Source organism: Aotus nancymaae, unplaced genomic scaffold, assembly GCF_030222135.1.
Source record: "Aotus nancymaae isolate 86718 unplaced genomic scaffold, 86718_ANA_hifiasm-v0.15.2.pri h1tg000115l, whole genome shotgun sequence".
Classification (NCBI taxonomy): Eukaryota; Metazoa; Chordata; class Mammalia; order Primates; family Aotidae; genus Aotus; species Aotus nancymaae.
This window is the reverse complement of record NW_026988530.1, coordinates 9,745,054-9,765,490: the sequence shown is the minus strand read 5'-3', so window position 1 is coordinate 9,765,490 and position 20,437 is coordinate 9,745,054. Positions and strand designations below refer to the sequence as shown.

General features: G+C 41.1%; 1 protein-coding gene across 2 annotated transcripts in view; it reads right to left on the bottom strand.

Moving 5' to 3' along the window:
- Nucleotides 1–1,576: 1,576 nt before the first annotated feature.
- Nucleotides 1,577–20,437, bottom strand: part of SH3RF1 (SH3 domain containing ring finger 1) — a 194,935-nt gene continuing 176,074 nt past the window's right edge. For both annotated transcript variants that reach the window (XM_021674007.2, XM_021674006.2), the window contains exons 11-12: nucleotides 14,924–15,282; nucleotides 1,577–3,992 (exon numbers count right to left, since the gene is read on the bottom strand). In XM_021674007.2, the coding sequence (XP_021529682.2) occupies nucleotides 3,824–3,992; nucleotides 14,924–15,282 (528 nt within the window). In that variant the 3' untranslated portion in view covers nucleotides 1,577–3,823. The remainder of the gene's footprint in view (nucleotides 3,993–14,923; nucleotides 15,283–20,437) is intronic.

The window sequence follows — 20,437 nt, the reverse complement described above, 5'->3', positions numbered from 1 at the left end:
ATGGAACCAAATTTCTTATCTAACGTGTAAGCAATAGCAGTGGCAACTGGCTCACTGGCTGGGATAATTCTATTATCTTTGGAGACTTACTAGAGTAGTCTGACTCAATAATAGTATTGAATGGAGACTCAAAGATTAATGCCACTCGCACGTGCCTTCAGCATAGTTACAAAGCCTGGATCGTCATAGCACAGTAAGAATTTGCGCTGAGTGAGATGCAGGTGGTGTTTCTGAAATGGAAATCTAAATAGACAAATCGGAAATTTATTAGTAGGAAACACAAAAGGAATCTAAGGAATATCTGAGAGAAGGTATTTTAAAACTGTCACTGTTCACATTGGCAGGTGACTAATCACTCTAATAGCTTTTTCCTGCCTCTGGTGATACTAATGGGCAGGGCAAAGTCCCCCAGCACACCCCATTACAGCCTGCAGCCACGGGGAGTGAGGGCTACGCTCCTTTGCCTGGACATGGTTAATCTCTTACAAATATCTTGTGGATTTTGGCAGGCTGCTAATTATTTTTCTTGGAAAAGAAGTAATTTAAGTAGGATGCTACATTGATAATGACAGAGTTTAATTGATTCAAAAACACATTTTTAAAAATTGGATGAATACACACAAGGAGCTGTTAGTCAAACATGTATTAAACTTAGTCAAACATCTATTAAACACATTTTCCAAACTTGAATTCTAATGTTGTTTATAGCTCAGCATTGAAATATTCACAGAATTGAAAGTGCTTCTGGAAGTATGTATATGTGTTCTATTATCATACGAACAGAAAGTTAAATGCATAGCAGTTGGAAAGATCACCTTAATTTGTTCCCCCAAAAAAGCATTATATCATAAACTCCAAGAGAGTGAGATGAAATATTTGAAACCAGAGATAAAATTTGCACTGAGTGCAAATTAAACATTAAAATAGCACTTTTCAAAAAGTGAGATTATCTCCTTTGCTTCTCATCCTCACCCAGTGGGGTAGATGGCACACTAAAAGGAGGAAACTAACTAATAATCAACTTGCCCAGGTGACTACAGAGATAGTTTCTGGCAAAGCTACAATACAACCTAGAATTCCTGATTTTCAATTCTGATAAGCAATTTGACAGTAGCCAAAAGTTAATAGGAAAATAGTTTTTAATATGACTTACATGGCTCTTTCATTTCATGGAAGATGAAAATCATGGTGAATCTAAAGATTTTCTCCACAAGCCATGCTGAGACTTACGGGTTATCACACGGTTGGTTATAGGTCTGCTCCTTCTATGGCTAAGACAACTTCTAGCACTCACCAGATGATTTTAGTAACCAGAAGAGGAAGGGGGAACACAAGTGCCATACACAACCTTGTGTGACTCCACAAACTCTTTTTAAGCTTCTTGGAGAAATAAACAAGGTTTGTTAGTTGCAGAGGTAAAATGTATCATCATCACCAAATTGATTCTTGCAGACATCTTCTGTTTGAGGTGTATGCAAAGAATTTTTGAGAGGTACAAATTAGGTCAAATTTGTGTGTGTGCTTTTTTTTTAATTAAAAAAAGCAAAATTTTAAGGATTGACACAAGGGACACACAAGGGTTGAACATCAAATTTTAATCTTGAAACCTTTTATCCAGTCCTCAAATTATTCACATGAAAAGGAATGATAAATTGCAATTTTATCATTACCATATCACTGTGTAACAAGCCCTTGTTACAAAATCTCCCTCTACTCTCTCCAAAAAACCAATAGAAAACCCATACATTGTATTACCTAATGATCTATGAACAGATGAAATTTTAACCAACTTTATACCTGGAAACTATGAACAGAGGTACTTCAATCACATAGCTTAAAATATGGAGAAAAGACAGGTAAAAAAATTATCTTAACCTGTAGTAGTCTTTTTCTTTTTAAAATTTTTATAAAATACACTAATTTCCCAAAATAAAGAATATTATGACACATTGGTGTCAACTTACACAGATGAAAGCTGACGCCAGCTTTTTTCCTAACTAAAGTTCATTTCACCAAACCCTTATATATTACATGAATATCCAAGTAAAGTATTTTTTAAAAATTCAACACACAGGAACATAATATACAGTGTTTTATTTTTTAAAAAAAGGTTAATTTAGGAATGATTTCATTTTCAACCATATAATGTATCTTAAGACCATGAAACCTCTTGCCATTGCAAGAAGACTTTTCAGTTCATGTTTTTATTTCCCAGTTTTAATTCTTAAAAGAAAAAAAAAAGATGAAAGGGTTTATTATCTATTTCCCATGAGAAAACTGTGGTAAGGATCTTACTCACTACCAGGCTGTCTTCCCTCCTTTTGTTTTCCAGACTACCCAGATCCATGACTGCGTGGCACCATAATGAAATCGGTGGGAGAGGCCAATGACATCAAAGAATGGATATAAAAAGACAGGCTCAGCTGGGTCCCGCCACAATTGTAAGGTGTGGGCACATTCGCTCCCACCAAGCCTTCCAGAGCTCCACAGTCACAGGAGCAGTCTCCTGGTTAACTCATCCTTGATGTCTGTCTGCTGGGAGGACATAAAAGAGCATTTTCACTAATGACTTGGGTAGTGGCTAATGGATGCCTTAGCCAGAGAGGGAGTGAGTGCACTGAAGAGACCTGGGTCAGTAGTGGCTTTGGGGTAGAGAAGAGAACACTGTTGATTTTTACACCCCCTGAATTGGTCAATTCTGAGTACAAACTCACCTTAACAGGAAATCGCAATGAAATATACACACCATGCACAGTCTATATCACTGTGGGAATCCAGTAACACGTGCAAGACATGGGGAAAGAATCACAACAGATGAATATGAACTTTTCACAGTGTTTCTTATAGCCTTTGACCTAACACGAGTGCAGCACTTACCACTACTATCTCACAAATGTTTCACTTGTGTCCTGGGCATGCAGATCAGTTGGGGTAAAATGGGAAATGACGCTTCATAGCCATTCTCAGACAGTGAGTTCAACTTCAATTTCCCCTACTTTCCAACCAAACAATTGAGCTGCTTCTGCTATAAAACTAAACATATTTCTGAATACATTTTGTTCAAGGGTTGTGCTGTGTTCTTTCTCATCGTTTCAGTGATTTCATTCTAGGAAAATTAAAAATCCACACAATTAAATTGAGGACTAGATCTTCAGGGTGATTCTAACCAAACTAGAAAGACAGGGAATCACTAACTTCTCTTCTCTCAAGTTTCTCTCTACCCCAGGCCCTAATTGATACTCATTTGTATGTCTGGTTTCCCAAAGAAGAAAACCAAATTAGAGAACTGGCATTTCTAGCTTAAAGAAGCAAAACATAACCCCAAAATATAATGGTAGCAGGGAGGAGGGGAGGGGAAGATGCATTCACTCTATGTCAAAACGAATCTCTTGCTCTCAACAGGAGATAATCCAGCTTCTCCTTAGCTATCATTTCATAAATTAATAATTTCTTAAAATCATAATCCAAAGAATGTATCTATTATAAGAAAAGTTCAAGTTTAAAAAAGCAAATAAATTAGTTAAGCCTTGTAAACAATTGTCCATTTTAGTTACATATCTTTAAAAAAAAAAAGGTTTCTCTGTGTAGTGAATCAGACAGTACAAGGCACACCTTACACCTCCAAATCCAGACTGATAAAACCCACACAAACACCTTCTTCACTCTGCTGGCTGGGGGAACTATGCTGGGGCATGGGAGTCACGCACCAATCTTTGCCCATCTCCTGACCATCTGGAAGTCCACAAATGTGCTCTTTCCATTAAGTTGCTTTGTGCTATTTTGTTGTGTGAAGTGATTTTAAGCCTTCTCAGTGTCAGTCTCCTCATATGTTTTCCACGAAGCTTCCTGGGAAGAGGCCAGTTTTCCCATTACGTTGTAATGTGCCTTTGAACCAGCCATCCTCTCGCTTTTTATGAACAAACACAATATCTCCTTCTTTAAGTTCGAGTTCTGCCTCACTTTGAGGAGGATAGGAAACCACCACTCTGTGCCTAGGAAAGAAAGAGATTTTAGTTAAGGCGATTCAAAGCAGTTATTTAAAAAAATGGTGTACTGTTAGTCTGCACGAACCTTCCACGTGAATAGGACATAACATTAATTCGTTCATGATGGTAAAACAACTCAAAATGCTGCTATTTTCTGTTTTGTAGAGACTGGATACTAACAAAGACTAGCCTTGGATATGTGTGTCAATCCACTACTGATGGCCCAGGCTGGTTCACTTGAGTGACCTTTATAAGGAGAGCCATCGTTGTTCCCTCCAAGTGATTGTATCTTGGCCATAAAGGAGAGTTCTGTTTCATTTCCTGGGAGGGCCATCATTTCTGTCCCTCCCTCTTCTCCAAGAAAACAGGAGTGAATTTATTTGATTGGCGAGACTGAGGGAAGTAGCTGAGCAGGGAGGTTCGGTCCTCACTGAACCACCTGGCCACAGGCTGAGGAGGCTCTGCTCCGCCTCTGTGTTGTAAGCACAGAGAGGTCGGGAAAGTGAGTCTGGAAATCTGTCTCTGTGTCCCTTACACTGGGGTTTGACATGGGCAAGGCAGCAATTCTGAGGAAGGTAATCTACCCCGCATATCCAAATTATTCCTTGGGAAGGTAGTCCTCCCAAGGTCCAGACATGGAGGGGAGGGCTGTGGCCACAAATTCAATCCACTACTACCAGTAGTGAGGTTGACGTTCTGATCTCCATTATTCTGACATTTGTGTCTATTTCTCCTTGGTTCAGAATTTGAATCTTAGTAGGAAAGGTGTCATTATCGCTTAAAAACGGCAGAAGCCTAGTTGGCTTAATATTATCTATGCCCCTGCCTCCATGCTCCTGAGCTTTCCTAAGCAGACTTACAGCTTGTAGGAAACCAGAGGGAAGTGACTTGTTTTACATTCTATATCCTTTTATCCTTTGCTATTTTTCCAGCATTATCTCTCTCCTTTACTCCCCCTCTCAACAAAAGGGGAAAAGAATGGTGGTGTGTGGCAGCCAACCCCTAAGATGGCCCCAATGATCTTTGCTTCCTGGTATTCACACTCTTGTATAGTCTCCTCCTATGATGCATAGGGATGACCTGTGTGACCAATAAAATGTTACGAAAATGACAGTGGGTGATTTCTGAGGCTAGATCATAAAAGGCATTGTGGCTTGCACTTTACTTTCTCTTGGATCAGTCACTCGGGAAAATCAGCTGCCATGTTGTGAGGACACTCAGCATCTCTATAGAGAGGAAACACACAGTAAGGTACTGAGGCCTCTTTGCAAAAGTCTAAACTAACCAGACAACAGTGATGTGACTAAGCCACTTTAGAAGTGGATCCTCCAGCCCCAGTCGAGCATCAGCTTGGCTGATGTCTTCACTACAATCTCAAGAAATACTCTAAAGCCAGAACCTCCCAGATAAGCTGCTCCATAATTACGTGACCCATGGAAGCTGTGAAATAATAAATGCTTATTATTCTTTTAAGCCACTGAGTTTTGGGGGTGACTGGATGCATGGCAATAGGTAACTAATAAATGGATCTTTCACTGTTTGATGCTAAGTAATGAGTATTCAGTCATAAAGGTGATTTTGGGTTTCTATGTTCATTTGGTTCTCAAAGTCAGAAAATGAGTTTATAGCCTCATGGGACCCACTCCTGAAAGTGAAGAATGTTATGGCTTAAAAATGATAGCCAAACAAATTCTATACAACTACTCCCAAACTTGTGAAAACCATTACAGCCTGTTCCTTTCACCAATTCCCATTCCATATAAACCAGAATTCATTTAAGAAAGACCATAGCAACAGTCCCAGACTGTTACACTGAAAAAACACACCTCTGCAAAGGGTAAGTGGCAGGTCAAACAACCTGAGCTCATTTGGCACAGGACCAAATTACTGTCCAAGATCTGAAGCAAAAGCACAGCTCGGAAGTTGGCTTATCACATCCGAGAAAGGTTCAGCTAATTCAAACGTGAATATCCACAGACCACAAGGCTGGGGTCGGATTAAGCACAGAATGAGGGAGGAAGCATGGCATTGTGGGAGAAACCCTGCCTAAGGGTTGACACAGACTCTAAGGTCAGTTAGAGCAGCTTAACTTTGGGCCAGTTATCTCAACTCTCTCAGTCTGTTTCCTCTTCTGTAGAATAGGACTGTAATGAACTGAACAAGTATGATGCTCTTAGTATGGTGTCTGACAAAGAGTTCAACCCTAAAATATTAGCTCCCATGATTATCATATGGCTTGGACAAGAGTAGGCAGAGACCTGGTGCTTGAAGGAGGTGAAGGATGGGCCAGTCAGTGGCTGGACATCTCTAACTAGGAAACAAACTCAGGCCACAACCTAAAGCATTTCCTGACAATGAGATCTGACAAACTTTAGAATGACACAGTTAGGGTTTCGGAGTCCCTTCTCTGACATCTTTATTTTGAGACGGTCTGGCTTTGTTGCCAAGGCTGGTGTGCAGTGGTACAATCACAGCTCACTGTAACCTTGACCTCCCAGGCTTATCTGATCTAACGGATCTTCCTACCTCAGCCTTCTGGCTGGGACTACAGGTGTGTGCCACCATACCTGGCTAATCTTTTTACTTTTTGTAGACATGGCATCTCACTATATTGCCCAGGCTGGTCTTGAACTCCTGGGCTCAAGTAATCTTCCAGCCTCAGCCTCACAAAGTTCTGGGATTATAGACATAAGCCATTATTTGACACCTTTAAAAGCAAGACAAATAATTTCATCATGAATTTATCTGAAAGAAGGATCCAGATGACATTTCTCAAGACTAATATCAACATGCTAAAAATCCACGGAAAAAGCAATGATGTAGTTGCCATTTGGGGCAAGTTAAAAATTTAAGGCAAAGCTTTATAATTCTGGGAAAAAATGTACAAGTGACTCAGAACATATTCAGAGTAGATTTCCCATGAGATATATTTCCTACTTGTTCTCTGTGAGCTGCCTTAAAGGTGAAATGGAATAAAAATGGTTATTGAAAAACTTGAAGTGAATTAGATTAATATATGCATTTTAGAAAATGCACTAAACCAATTTTGTCAAAAAATTTTTTGAACTAGAACTGCTGCTGGGCTAAGAACATACTCTTCCTGCCAAGTTCCCAGTGGGAGCAAATTTTCATTGCTAAGTTTTATAAACCTCTGGGGGGGAGGGGGTGGGTGGAATGAGAAACCATGTGCATAATGGAAACTGTGATGCAGTCTTGATCGTATGAAGACTACCAGGTGCAGAAGTAATAGACTCTACTTAGAAATCTTCCAGCTCAGGTCCCGATCTTGAGCCTTGTGAGGTGGTTTGCACAGAGTTTTCTAATACAGATTTGTAAGGCCAAATTCTGGGCATAACTGGCCAACTATTTCAGGCATTGAAAGGCTTTGCCAAGTAGAACATTTACAGACCAACAAGCAGATGTATGGCACAGCTGCAGAGGCCCTTCACATCTGCTGCTCCACCCTCTGCCTCACTGGGATTATGCTCGTCTTTATACAAACAGGGCTTTGGGGAAGTTCTGAACCTCAGGAGTGAACGACTATTCTCTCATGACCTCCATGGGACCTGCTGATCTACCTTCAAAATCCACACCCCATCCACTCCTCTTCATTGTCACTGTCACTATTCTGGTTGATGACTTCATTACCTTCCACCTGGTCAAATAAATAAATATGTATTTTTTTTTTTGAGACGGAGTTTCACTCTTGTCACTCAGGCTGGAGTGCAATGGCACAATCTCAGCTCACTGCAACCTCTGTCTCCTGGGTTCAAGAAATTCTCCTGCCTCAGCCTCCTGAGTAGCTGGAATTACAGGTGTGTGCCACCGTGCCCAGCTAATTTTTGTGTGTGTGTGTTTTTTTTTTTTTTTTAAGACGGAGTCTTGTTCTTGTCATCCTTGTTAGAGTGCGGTGGTGTGATCTTAGCTCACTGCAACCTCCACCTCCCAGGTTCAAGCCATTCTCCTGCCTCAGCCTCCTGAGTAGCTGGGATTACAGGTGCCTGCCACCACACCCGGCTAATTTCTTGTATTTTTAGTATTGAGGTTTCACCATGTTGGCCAGGCTGGTCTCAAACTCCTGACCCCGTGATCTGCCTGCCTCCGCCTCCCAAAGTGCTGGGATTACAGGCTTGAACCACTGCATCTGGCATCCACCTAGTCAGATATCTACCTGTCTTTCTTGCCTCAAGTCTCTTCCTGTCCCCAACCCATTCTATGCAGAACTCACATATTAATATTCTTAAGTGGCAACTCTATTTGCAGCAACCCACTGCCAAAAAATCATTAACAGCTTTATAATGCCTGTGAGCAAGGTTAATCCTCAGCCTGGTATGCAAAGCCCTTGGTGATCAGGCCTTGATCTCTTTTTACAGCTGTAGTTACTATTATCACCACAAAAGTCCCAAACACTCCCCTAAGCCTGAACATGTCCCCTACATAGGGCCTTTACCTCTCCCACTCCATACCTTGGCTCATGCAGTTCCTTCCAGTGGGAATTTCATTTGACACTATCTTTGCCCATCCATACCCTATCACTCTCTCAAAGCCTGGCTCCAATTCTCCCCTGTGAAATCTCCAGCCCCACAGCTGGAGGCAATTTCATGCTTGACTAAATCCCAGAGGCCCCATGTATATGTCTTATGGCACTTAGCACAGACTACATTGTATTATTACCATCTGTGTCCCTGTCTCATTTATTCTACCAAACCATAAGCTGCTTGAAGGGTGAGATGATGCTAAATTCACTTTCTATGCCTCATAGTACTTAGCATAGTACGTTTAGGTCTTAATAAGCATGTCAAGTGGCAAAAAAGGCCTAATTGTATAGAAAAAGTATTTTTTAAAATGTACACAGCTCCTGAAAAAGGAATGAAATTCTAACAAGTGCTAAAACAGGGATGAAGCTTGCAAATGTTATGCTGAGTGAAATAAGCTGCGTGCACACAGAAGGACGACTACTGTATGATTCCACTTGTGAAATGCCCAGAAGTCACTCACAGGGACAGAAAGTAGAAGGGTGGCTGTAGAGCCTGAAGGTGGGGGAATGAAGGATTAGTGCTTAATGAATACGGATTCAGTTTAGGATATGAAAAAATTCTAGAAATGCATAGTGGTAAATGGTTCTATGACAACATGAATGTACTCAATGCCATTGAATTGCACACTTGAAAAATAGTAAATTTTCATGTATACTTTACCACAATTTAAAAAATAAGATACATAAATGAATAAAATTTTTTGTTGAAGAAAAAGAAAGGAGCCGGGCATGGTGGCTCACACCTGTAATCCCAGCACTTTGGAGGCTGAGGCAGGTGGATCACCTGAGGTAAGGAGTTCAAGACCAGCCTGGCCAACATGGTGAAACCCCGTCTCTACTACAAATGCAAAAATTAGCCAGGCATGGTGGTGTGCACCTGTAATCCCAGCTATTTGGGAGGCTGAGGCAGGAGAATCGCTTGAACCCAGGAGGTCGAGGTTGCAGTGAGCCAAGATTGCACCACTGCTCTCCAGCCTGGGTGACAGAGCGAGACCCTGCCTCAAAAAAAAAAAAAAAGGAAAAATGTATAAAGCTGACTGGTACCTTGGTTGGAAAGCATGCCCTGTTCCCTTTGAACAGAGCACTGTGGAGGCATTGCGGGGTGACCACAGTGGCTCACAGACTGGGCCCTGAATGGCCTCTGCCTCTCAGTGACTCTGTGACTTTAACTCAACTTTTGGTGATAACTGTCAAGGTGGAATTCAAGAAACATACAGTCTTGCAATATAAAGAAGCTCCACGGACATCCAATGCTATGGTCTTTTAGCTTCCATCTGAATGGGCATTTGCCATCTTTTATTAGTATACATTTCTTGCTTCCCTTATTTTTCTGGCCTCTAATGTTCTCTGTAGTCCATATATTTTCATTTCTAATCATGCCTGGTATAGCCCAAATTGGCTCCCCTGTTGCTCTGGGAGGTACTCAGTCTGTCACTCTGACCTGGGTGAGTAACCCCTTACTGCTTTCTGCCAGTTGCCACAGCAATCTAATATACAATTAAGTATTTCACTGGCAAAACCATACTAGTTCCCTTTGTAGCTTGCTCCAAGTCCAAGTAAATTATGTCCATTGCTTCACCCAGTGGGCTCATTGTTACTGACTCAAAGAAATTAATCATGCTGGTTAAGCCCAGCTGCCTTTCTGTAAATCTATCTCTATCCAATTTGTATGTTTCCAAGTGTTCTAGCTGAATCCCTGATCAAAGATCATACATAGGTTTTTTTTTTTTTTTTCCCAATTTAGGAGAGGAGCTTATAGGTATGTGGTTCTTAACTACTAAATTTAAAAATACATACAGATAAAGATGACTTGCTTTGTTTCCCTGAACCATTTATATATATATATATATATATATATATGTATGTATGTATTTCTTTAGAAGAAAAATAAATCTGTCATATACTTTCTTTTCTTTGTCATCCCTTCTGAAATATTTTCTTACCACTTTCTCTTTGCAATTTCCTAATTATTTTTTCTCAATCCCTCTAAAATAGAGCCTAAAATATCTGTTCTATTATTTCTGCTGTCATCAATTATACATTTTCTGCCTCCAGGATATAGTGCTATATCTGGCTTGTTTTCTTCAGTCTAACAAACACAGAAGAAACCTTTTGTTCCTCAGAGAATTCTCTCTGCTGACACCAAGACCTGTCAACACACTTCAAGGTTCATCCTTCCTTATTATGAGATTGCTTAAGTCTTTATACCACGTGGTTGGTATTGGTTCTTTCCATTGACAGCACTGACTGCCCCAGTCATTCTTTTTATTTTTGAGACACAGTCTTGCTCTGCTTGGGTGCAATGGTGTGATTTCAGCTTATCACAACCTCCGCCTCCCAGCTTCAAGTGATTCTCTATCTCAGCCTCCCGAGTAGCTCGAATTACAGGTGCCCACCACTGCCACGCCTGGCTTTTTTTTTTTTTTTTTTTAATGTATTTTTAGTAGAGACAGGATTTCACCATCTTGGCCAGGCTACTCTTGAACTCTTGACCTTGTGATCCACCGTGCCTGGCACATTCTTTTACTTTAGACATATGAGACAGGGTCATGGTTTGAGAGGAAATTTTATGCTTGCTCTCGTTCTAATCTGTAGATAAATCTTATCTCATAGTGTCCCAATAATATACACTGAAAAACATTTCTATGAAATTCTATCAGTAGAATTTCTACCAAAAGAACCCTGGGCTCCTTCTGTATTTTGCCAGGGCAAGAGTTGTTGATGTTTGTATTGTAAATCAAGAATTATTACTAGATTCTGAAATGTTTTCTCAATCATACTGATATACAAGTTAATCTTTCCTTCATTTTCAGCAATGAGCACTTTTTATTGTGTTGAAATGTTTCAAATATGAAAACAAGTAATCTCTAAATTCTATACTTGGTGGCTTTTAATTAATCAAAGCATTTCATTCCTAGTGAATAACAGAACATTTTCCTACACGTTTCCACACGTTTCCTGTTATTTTTACTGCGAGGCAAATCTAAGAATCCAAGGTAAATAAATACTATTAGCATCACTGTATGAAAGCAAGGGCTATGGAAAGTTGGTCAGGTTGGCTATTATATTTAATATTCCACTGAACATATGGATTATAAAAATATAAACTTGGATAGACGTCTTCTCCAAAGACCCATTTCCCACTTGTAAAAATTCAAATGGTTATACAAGAAAACCTGCCAAAGAATTCCAGTGTGCTTGGGCCCATCTGTCCCATCATTAAATTCTCCATGTTCCCTATCTGATGTACATCCCCTGCTCCCTGAAACGCTGTCACCTGTCTGCGCTAGCAATTCCTCCTTTTCAGATGAACTGAACAGCAGGAGCCTGCTGTTAGAAAGGAGCTCCTCTAAGAGGAAGGGACTAGAATGCAGAAGCCACAGAGACCAGGGACATCTGGCAACTGAAAAGGAATGCATTAGGGGGAGGGAGGCTGCAGTGCCCATGCCAGTGTCTAGGGAGAGTCTGGGCAAAGTCAACCATCACTCAAAAGAGTCATACAAATACCACAAATGAGGGGGAACACAGGAGAGATGCCCTCAGGGCTTGAAGGAAAAACTGCAGATCGATGCCTGGAGGGAAGGAGGGAGGGAGGCTTTGTGACCAAGAGAAGGCAAACAAGGAACTGGACCAACTCCAGGGACAGAAGGTGCTACCCCTGGAAAGCAGACCAGTACAGCAGGAACAAGGTTGACTCGCAGAATACAAGATTCAGTGAATTCTGGACAAAATTTCAAAGCTTTACTAAGAGCACAACAGATGACAGGAAAGATAAAATGATTTCATTTGTAGGGAGAGAACATTTTGTTAGGGTAATGGCTCATTTTAAAACTGGTTTCTATAGAAAATTATTGTACAGCACCATAAAGATAAATATCAGAAATTGTGGCTGGGGGCGGTGGTTCATGCCTGTAATCCTAGCACTTTGGGAGGCTGAGGTGGGCGGATCACTTGGGTCCAGGAGTTTGAGATCCCCCTGGGCAACATGGTGAAACCCCGTCTCTACTAAAAATACAAAAAATTAGCTGGGCGTGGTGTTTGCCTGTAGTCCCAGCTACTCAGGAGGCAGAGGCAGGAGAATCACTTGAACCTGGGAAGTGGAGGCTACAGTGAGCTGAGATTGCACCACTGCACTCCAGCATGGGCAACAAAGTGAGACTTTGTCTCAAAAAAAAAAAAAAAAATCATAAATTGTGAGTTTTGTATTTAACGTACATAGGTTGTTTGACATTTATTCTTTTCCATTTTTCCTAGTTTATTTGTAGGTAAAAAAAGTGTGCCAAAAATATGAATGCACGCTTCAGGTTTTGGTGGATACAAATATACCTATGGCTTCATCTGAAATACAGAGGTAAGGTGAATTTAAGGCATTTAAAAACATCACACTTTATAGTAACGTTTCAAGTCAGCAACATAGAAAATGCTACCAAAAAGGCAGTACCTCCACAAAGTAGAAATTTACTTTATTTATGAAATGCAGGCACAGAGGAAACAAAGCTTACAGAAACAATAAAACAGATGACACTTAAGACAAATACTATATATTTATATGCGATACAAAAATAGTCAAGTATTTTGAGTATACTTCATGATGCTCTCCTATGTAATGAACAGTGCTTCACTGCTCAGTTTAAATAATCCTAGTAGTTATTTGTCTCATTAAATATATATTTTCTTTCCTAACACATTCCTAGAACCTCAGTGGGGCATCAAACAGAACTGCTCCTTTTGTAAGAATTATTCAAGGCTGGCATCATTGACAGGGCTTATTACTCTGAGTGCAACTGAATCAAGTCACTGGGTCGGGAGGAGAGTCAGAACTGAGATTGAGAACTTAGCCACATTCTTCTGGCTCAGGAAAAAGAAGTAGCGAGTTCTTGGCCAGGCACAGTGGCTCATGCCTGTAATCCCAGCACTTTGGGAGGGGGCAAGGCAGGAGAATGGCTTGAGTCCAGGAGTTCCAGACTAGCCTGGACAGCATGGAAGACCCCGTCTTTACAAAAAAATCCAAAAAATTAGCTGGGAATGGTGGCACAGGCTTTAGGAAGCTGAGGTGGGAGGATCATTTGAGCCCAGGATGTTGAGGCTACAGTGAGCTGTGACTGCACCACTGCACTGAAGCCTGGGCAACAGAACAAGACCCTGTCTCAAAAAAAGAAGAGAGTTCTCTTAGCTAATAGAATTCTCTAATTTAAGCTTATCCGACCCGCGGGCATGCAGCGCAATACAAATTTGTAAACTTTCTTAAAATATTGTGAGGTTTTTTTTAAACTCATCAACTATCATTAATGTTAGTGTGTGTGTGTATAATGTAACATATTTTTAACATAATATAAATTTATTTATTTATCATTTTTATTTTTTTTGAGATGGAGCTCTGCTCTGTTGCCCAGGCTGAAGAGCAGTGGCATGATCTCCTATCACTGCAACCTCCACCTCCCAGGTTCAAATGATTCTCCCACCTCAGGCTTCCAAGTAGTTGGGATTACAGGGACCTGCCACCATGCCTAGCTATTTCTTTGTATTTTAGTAGAGACAGGGTTTCACCACGTTGTTGGGATTACAGGTGTGAGCCACTGTGCCCAGCCATATTTGTATATTTTATGTGTGGCCCAGGGAGGCCAAAAGATCAGACACCCCTGCTCTAGTTGCTTCACAACTAGCAGGAAATGATGCAAACTTTTAATTAAAAAGGCAAAATATTAAAAAAAAAAGACAGTGATTCCTGGCAAAGAAATAGAAACAAGAAAGAAGTCAATCCATGAACAAGTTCCCAGTGATTGACAATTTTCAGCTGGATACAATTCTTGCATGACAGAGTGGAGAAAATAAAGGAAAAGAAGGCTGGGGGCCAACCCATTAAGAAACATGGAAGGGGCTGGGCACGGTGGCTCATGCCTGTAATCCCAGCACTTTGGGAGGTTGAGGCAGGTGCATCAGGAGGTCAGGAGTTCAAGACCACCTGGCTAAGATGGAGAAGCCCCATCTCTACTAAAAATACAAAAATGAGCCGGACACGTGGTTGGCGCCTGTAATCCTAGCTCCTCAGGAGGCGGAGGCAGGAGAATTTATCAGACTACGAGGTAGCATCCCAGGGAAAGCGCGCCATAGTCCGCAGGAAAAAAACCCAGGAGGTGGAGGGTGCAGTGAGCTGAGATTGCACCACTGCACTCCAGCCTGGGTGACAGCGCAAGACTGTTGAAAAGAAGGGGAGGGGAGGTAAAAAGGTAAATGGAAAATAGAGTATGTGTGGCAGGTGGGAAAAGAAATTCAGTGCTTGATTATTTTTATAAGCTCAGTTTAAAAACATTTAGGAGGATGTGGCAAAACATCTTAAATGTTCCAGCATAAAGCCTATTGTTCATTTTCTAATTTTTTTCTGGAACGAAGTTGAACTCACCTTTCACAAACAACAGGTCTCGACTCATTTAAGACAGGACCCAGGGAGGAACAGGCCTGGCGAGGTGGTGGAGCAATGGGGATGGCGGAGTCCAGGGAACTTGCCTTCCTGTGAAAAGCATCCTGGGCCAGGGCTGCTCCCGCCGCTGCAGTCGTGACCGGTCCATCCCCATCCACAGGGCAGGAGCCCGCCCTGCCATGGCCACCTCCTGGTGGCAGTTCAGGCCCCACCGCTCCCTGGAGAGGCAGCTCTGCACTGCCCAGCTCCACTTCCAGGGTGGGCGATGCTGGAGGAGACACGCGGGGCTTCCGTTTAGTGGAGGCGCCAGAAAGCAACTTCAACAGACCCTTTTTTTCTTTCTGGAAAAACAAAAAAAATGAGGCTTAGTTGGAGACTGACAGTACTATTGCTGGTGTAATCTACAGGACCCGATAGTTCATTATTACTTTTTAATTTTTGTGGGTACATAGTAGGTGTATGGGTCTTATGGTTTCAATGTTCAGTTTGATCTTTTAAAATTATTTCTGTTGATATTTGGTTATTCATAATCTGGCCACCAATTTTTATGCGGTGCTAACATGCCTTTTGCTTCTCCTCCTTTTCCCTTTCTGCCACGTTTTTTTGGTTTGGTTTTGGACATTCCGTTGAAGTAGGATAAACTGATACAAAAGATGTATGACAATAAAACTCACCAATTCACATCCCAGGTTTGGTAAAAGCATTAGTAAGTATTTTAGGATAAAATGGAAATTTCAGATTATGGATTTAATTTCCTGGCCTTCTGCCTATCCTATCTCTAATTACTGTAAGAGAGCTGACGGTATGCTGAATTAAATGTAAACCTGACAGCACTTTATTCCACAGGCATGGATGTGAGCCTTATCATTTACAGGTAGTGATCAGAGTTAAGGGCTAAACCACTTCTCACATGTCACCACCTCAATTAAATGTAACAAGCCAATAAAACAGAAGTCAAACCGTATCTTTGGTGCAAGTACCTCCTTGATTAGACACCCATTTTAAGGAAAGCTTCAGTATATTTATAAACAAGTTGATATCTCTTTTTGCAAGCAACTATACAAATAAGCGTGTGTGAGTTTTTTTTTTCCCCCAACTATCTCAATTCCGCAGAAGCTATCTCTTGAATTTTTCTCTCTTTTGGTACTTTCTCTCTTTGTTCTGCTAGGAAAATCAGATGACAAGAGAGTGCTCCTTCATTCTGAAACCTTAAGCGTGAATGTTCTTTCTGATGATCAAGTATAACACGATCCTTTTACATTGTTTTACTAAGATGTCATCTATAGCATTAAGTCCTCTGAATGGAAGCACTGCTTGAAAATGAAATGCTTCATCTTGATTTTGAAGAGAGTTATTTCTTTAGAAAACCCTGTAGGCAAACTGGAATTATTAAGGCCTACTAACAGGGAAATAGAATTATAAGGAAACTGCTGAGGAATTTTCCTTGGGAATAATAGTTTAGACTCAGTAAAAACTCCTTGGGAAAATGAATCTAAATCCCTGACAACATTGTTCCATTAGAGACAGTATGGCAGAAAAAAGGAGACAAAAGCAATCATTTATGAGACTATGAGGAAGCATCCCAGGGACAGGGCACCATAGTCCTCAGTTACCTAATGCTGCTCAAGTACATGTGAACCCATGGGCTGGAAATGGGAAGAGAGGGTGGGCGTGGGTGCTAAGGTCATTTCTGTACTTGCTTGACCTGACTACAGATGAGTAGAGCCAGCTGATCCCCCTGCCTCGCAATCCTCCCAGGTAGAGGAAGATTCTTTTGCATTTCTCTTTATGGCCTGTCCTCAGCTGACCTTAGGTGCTTTTGCCTCACTCATTCAACGCCACATTTTCTGTGGGGCTACTATGCATCCCAGTGAATGCTCTCACAAACCTGGACTGCCTGCACAAGGGCAGTGATAGTGCTGTCTATACCTCTGTATCTCACCCAGCGCCTCCTGCAGGCCCTACATCTACTAACGCTTAGAGGCTGAGAAGATACTGGAAGAGGATGAGACCAATGGAAGGAAGGAAAAATATAGCTACTGCCAGGCCTAAGGAAATAAAGGATATGTGGGATTCCCCAGATCCAAAGGCAATAAAGCCTTTCCTCTACACTATGGTCAATGAAGAGGTTTGACTAAACAGCTGCCAATGCTGCTCTGTACTTGCTGTAGAGAGCCTGAGGTCTGGAGGGCCAAGAGATGACATGGGAAAGAATGACGTCCAATAGCTTCCATTTCTAAGGTAGCAGTCAGCTGCAACTTCCAGCTATTCTTGCCATGATGTAAGAAAGCACATGCTAGTCCACGGACCCCCACAGGTCCAGTGAGAACATCAAGTCCATTGATAAATTACAATCTCAGCAAGGCATAACTAAAGCCGTTTCTTAAAAGCTCAGTTCTGAGCACTCAGCAAAATATCAGATAACTCAGTGGCACTCAGGGAACAGCCTCTAAAGTGATTAAGAAGAAAGATGACTTAATTCATCTAAAATGATTAAAAACATTAAATACAGCTTGCTTTAATGACTTCTAAGGGATGTCTTATCATCATCAGTCGAAGCTGACTACCCACAGAGCAGAAGGCAGAGGATTAGGAACCATGGCAGGGCACAAGGGGTAAGGGGTGGGGGTGCTAATACAGAAAAGATGCTGCCCTAGTTCCAGGGAACCATGTTTTTTCACAATGGCATATTCTGATTTTTTCTATGTTAGCAGAACCATGTCCCACTTGAGAGAGATCATTTTGCAAATTCAGACACTTATCATCTGCAAGCACTATTTTTTCAAAAACCAACAGCAGAAATGAGAACTAAATGAATTAATAAAAAGACTACATTCAGGCTGGGCACAGTGGCTCACACCTGTAATTCTACTGCTTTAGGAGTCTGAGGGAGGAGAATTGCTTGAACCCAGGAGTTCAAGACCAGCCTGGGAAACATAGGGAGATCCCGTCACTACAAAAATAAAAATAAAAAAAATTAGCCAGGTGTGTGGTGCATGCCTGTGGTCCTGCCGACTCAGGAGCCTGAGGTGGGAGGGAGGATTGCTTGAGCCTAGAGGTCAAAGCTACAGTGAGCTATGACCATGTTACTACACTCCAGCCTGGGTAACAGAGGGATACCCTGCAGCAAAAATGAACAAACAAAAACACCTAGGAAGAGGAAGAAAAATAATTTGAACAAAGAAAATAATTACTAGAGGCTGGGCACAGTGGCTTACACCTGTAATCCTAGCACTTTAGGAAGCCAAGGCAGGAGGAGGATTGCTTGAGCCCAGGAGTTCGAGAGCAGCCTGGGCAACATTGCAAGACCCCATCTCTACCAAAAAAAAAAATACCTACTTAGGGTGGCTCATGCCTTTAGTCCCAGCTACTCAGTAGGCTGAGGTGGGAGGATCACTTAAGCCTGGGAGTTTGGGCTGCAGTGAGGTATGATTGTGCTACTGCATTCCAGTCTGGGTGACAGAGTGAGACCTTGCTTCAAAAAATAAAAACAAAATAAAGGAAGGAAGAAAGAAAATGATCAGTAGAGATTTCAGGAAAAATGTTCAGAAGAGAAGAAAATAAATATTTAAAAACCAGATAGGACCTCTGTTTAAGAAAATCAAGAATAAGCCAGGTGCAGTGGTGTGAAGCTGTAGTCCCAGCTACTTGGGAGGCTGAGGATTGCTTGAGTCCAGGAGTTCAAGGATAGCTCAGGCAACATAATAAGACCCTATCTCTTAAAATAATAATAATAATAAAAGAACAATAGGAAAGGTCCTCAAACATTGAAGAAAATCTGTGGTTGGTTCCTTAAGGGAGTCATGGGGAACTTAGGGGTTGGGGATTTGAGGCACTAAATGTTGACATTTCGTGGCTCACCTGTAGGAATGCTGACTTTTAGGAATGGATCTAGAATATGGCAGAGTGAATGCTGACCAACAACCACTCCTGCTGATTCATATGGGAGTCAATGCCAATGTCAGGCGAGACTTACAAAGCACCTCCAGAGATTCTGAAGTTATGGGTAGAAAATGGAAGCACTTAAGGTAGATATGGGCATCAGAGATGGCTCCTCCTCTTTTTCTAAAGTGAGGGTTAGAACTTAGAGAACTTAAGAACAATTACACAATTGTACTTATCAAAAATATTTTTTTTTCAGGCCAGGTGCAGTGGCTCATGCCTGTAATCCTTTAGGAGGGCGAGGTGGGGGATCACTTGAGGCCAGGAGTTTGAGACCACCAACATAGTGAAATCCTGTCTTTACTAAAACTATAAAAGTTAGCTGGGTGTGGTGGTGCATGCCTGTACTCTCACCTACTTGGGAGGCTGAGGCTAGAGGATCACTTGAAACTGGGGCAGAGGTTGCAGTGAGTTGAGATCACACCACTGTGCTCTAGCCCGGGTGACAGAGCCAGACTCTGTCTCAAAAGAAAAATTATATATTTGTATATGTGTGTATATATGTGTGTGTGTGTGTGTGTGTGTGTGTGTGTGTGTGTGTGTGTATATAAGATTTATTTTGGAATGAAAGCTTAATACATTCAAATATTTGCATTTGTTATATTTTGGTAGATGGAGGAATAAGGCATATCTACACAGTAGTATTAGAGGTTTTCTTTGAAATCCTAGGTCATCTTTAGGCATTTTCTTTGGATGTCTGGATTTTCTCTAACTTCTAAAACACACATACAATTTAATTTTTTTTTTTTAAAGAGGGTCTAGTTCTGTCACCTAGGCTGAAGTGCAGTGGCACTAATAGCTCACTGCAGCTTTGACCTCCAGGGCTCAAGCCATCCTCCTACTTCAGCCTCCCAAGTAGCTAGGACTACAGGCACATACCACCATGCCCAGCTAATAAAAAATTATATATATATAATTTTCTTTTGGCAGAGATAAGGTCTTACTAAGTTTCTGTGGGCGATCTTGTACTTCTGGCCTCAAGTGATCTGCCCACCTTGGTCTCCCAAACTTTTGGAATTATAGGTGTGAACCACTGTACTCAGTCTTAATCTTGTTATAACAATAAAACACAATAAATAACATATATATATATCTATATATATGTTTTATTGTGAGCCACTGTGCTCAGTCTTAATCTTTTTATAACAATAAAACACAATAAATAATATATATATATATATATGTTTTATTGTAAATATCTCCTAAAGATTTGGAAACATATTTTCTGGGAGATTAGTTGATCAAATAATGAAGGCTTTGAACTGAATATGAAGTTAGAAAAATGTCCAGATAAAGCTGTTACACTGATGGCGGTGGAAGATATTAGGGATCTCATAGAAAGAAGAGTAACAATGGTATAACAGGTCTAGGATTTCAAACAAGAAATAACTGAGACGAAACGTAAGTTTCAGATGCCTGTTTATCAAACTACAGCGTGCAGACACTGGTTAGAGATTTTAACACAAAGACAAAAATGCAGCATCTAGAGATCACTGAGACTTTGCGAGACAGGACTTCCAAATAAAATACAGTTAGAAAGAGTAGTGGTTAGGA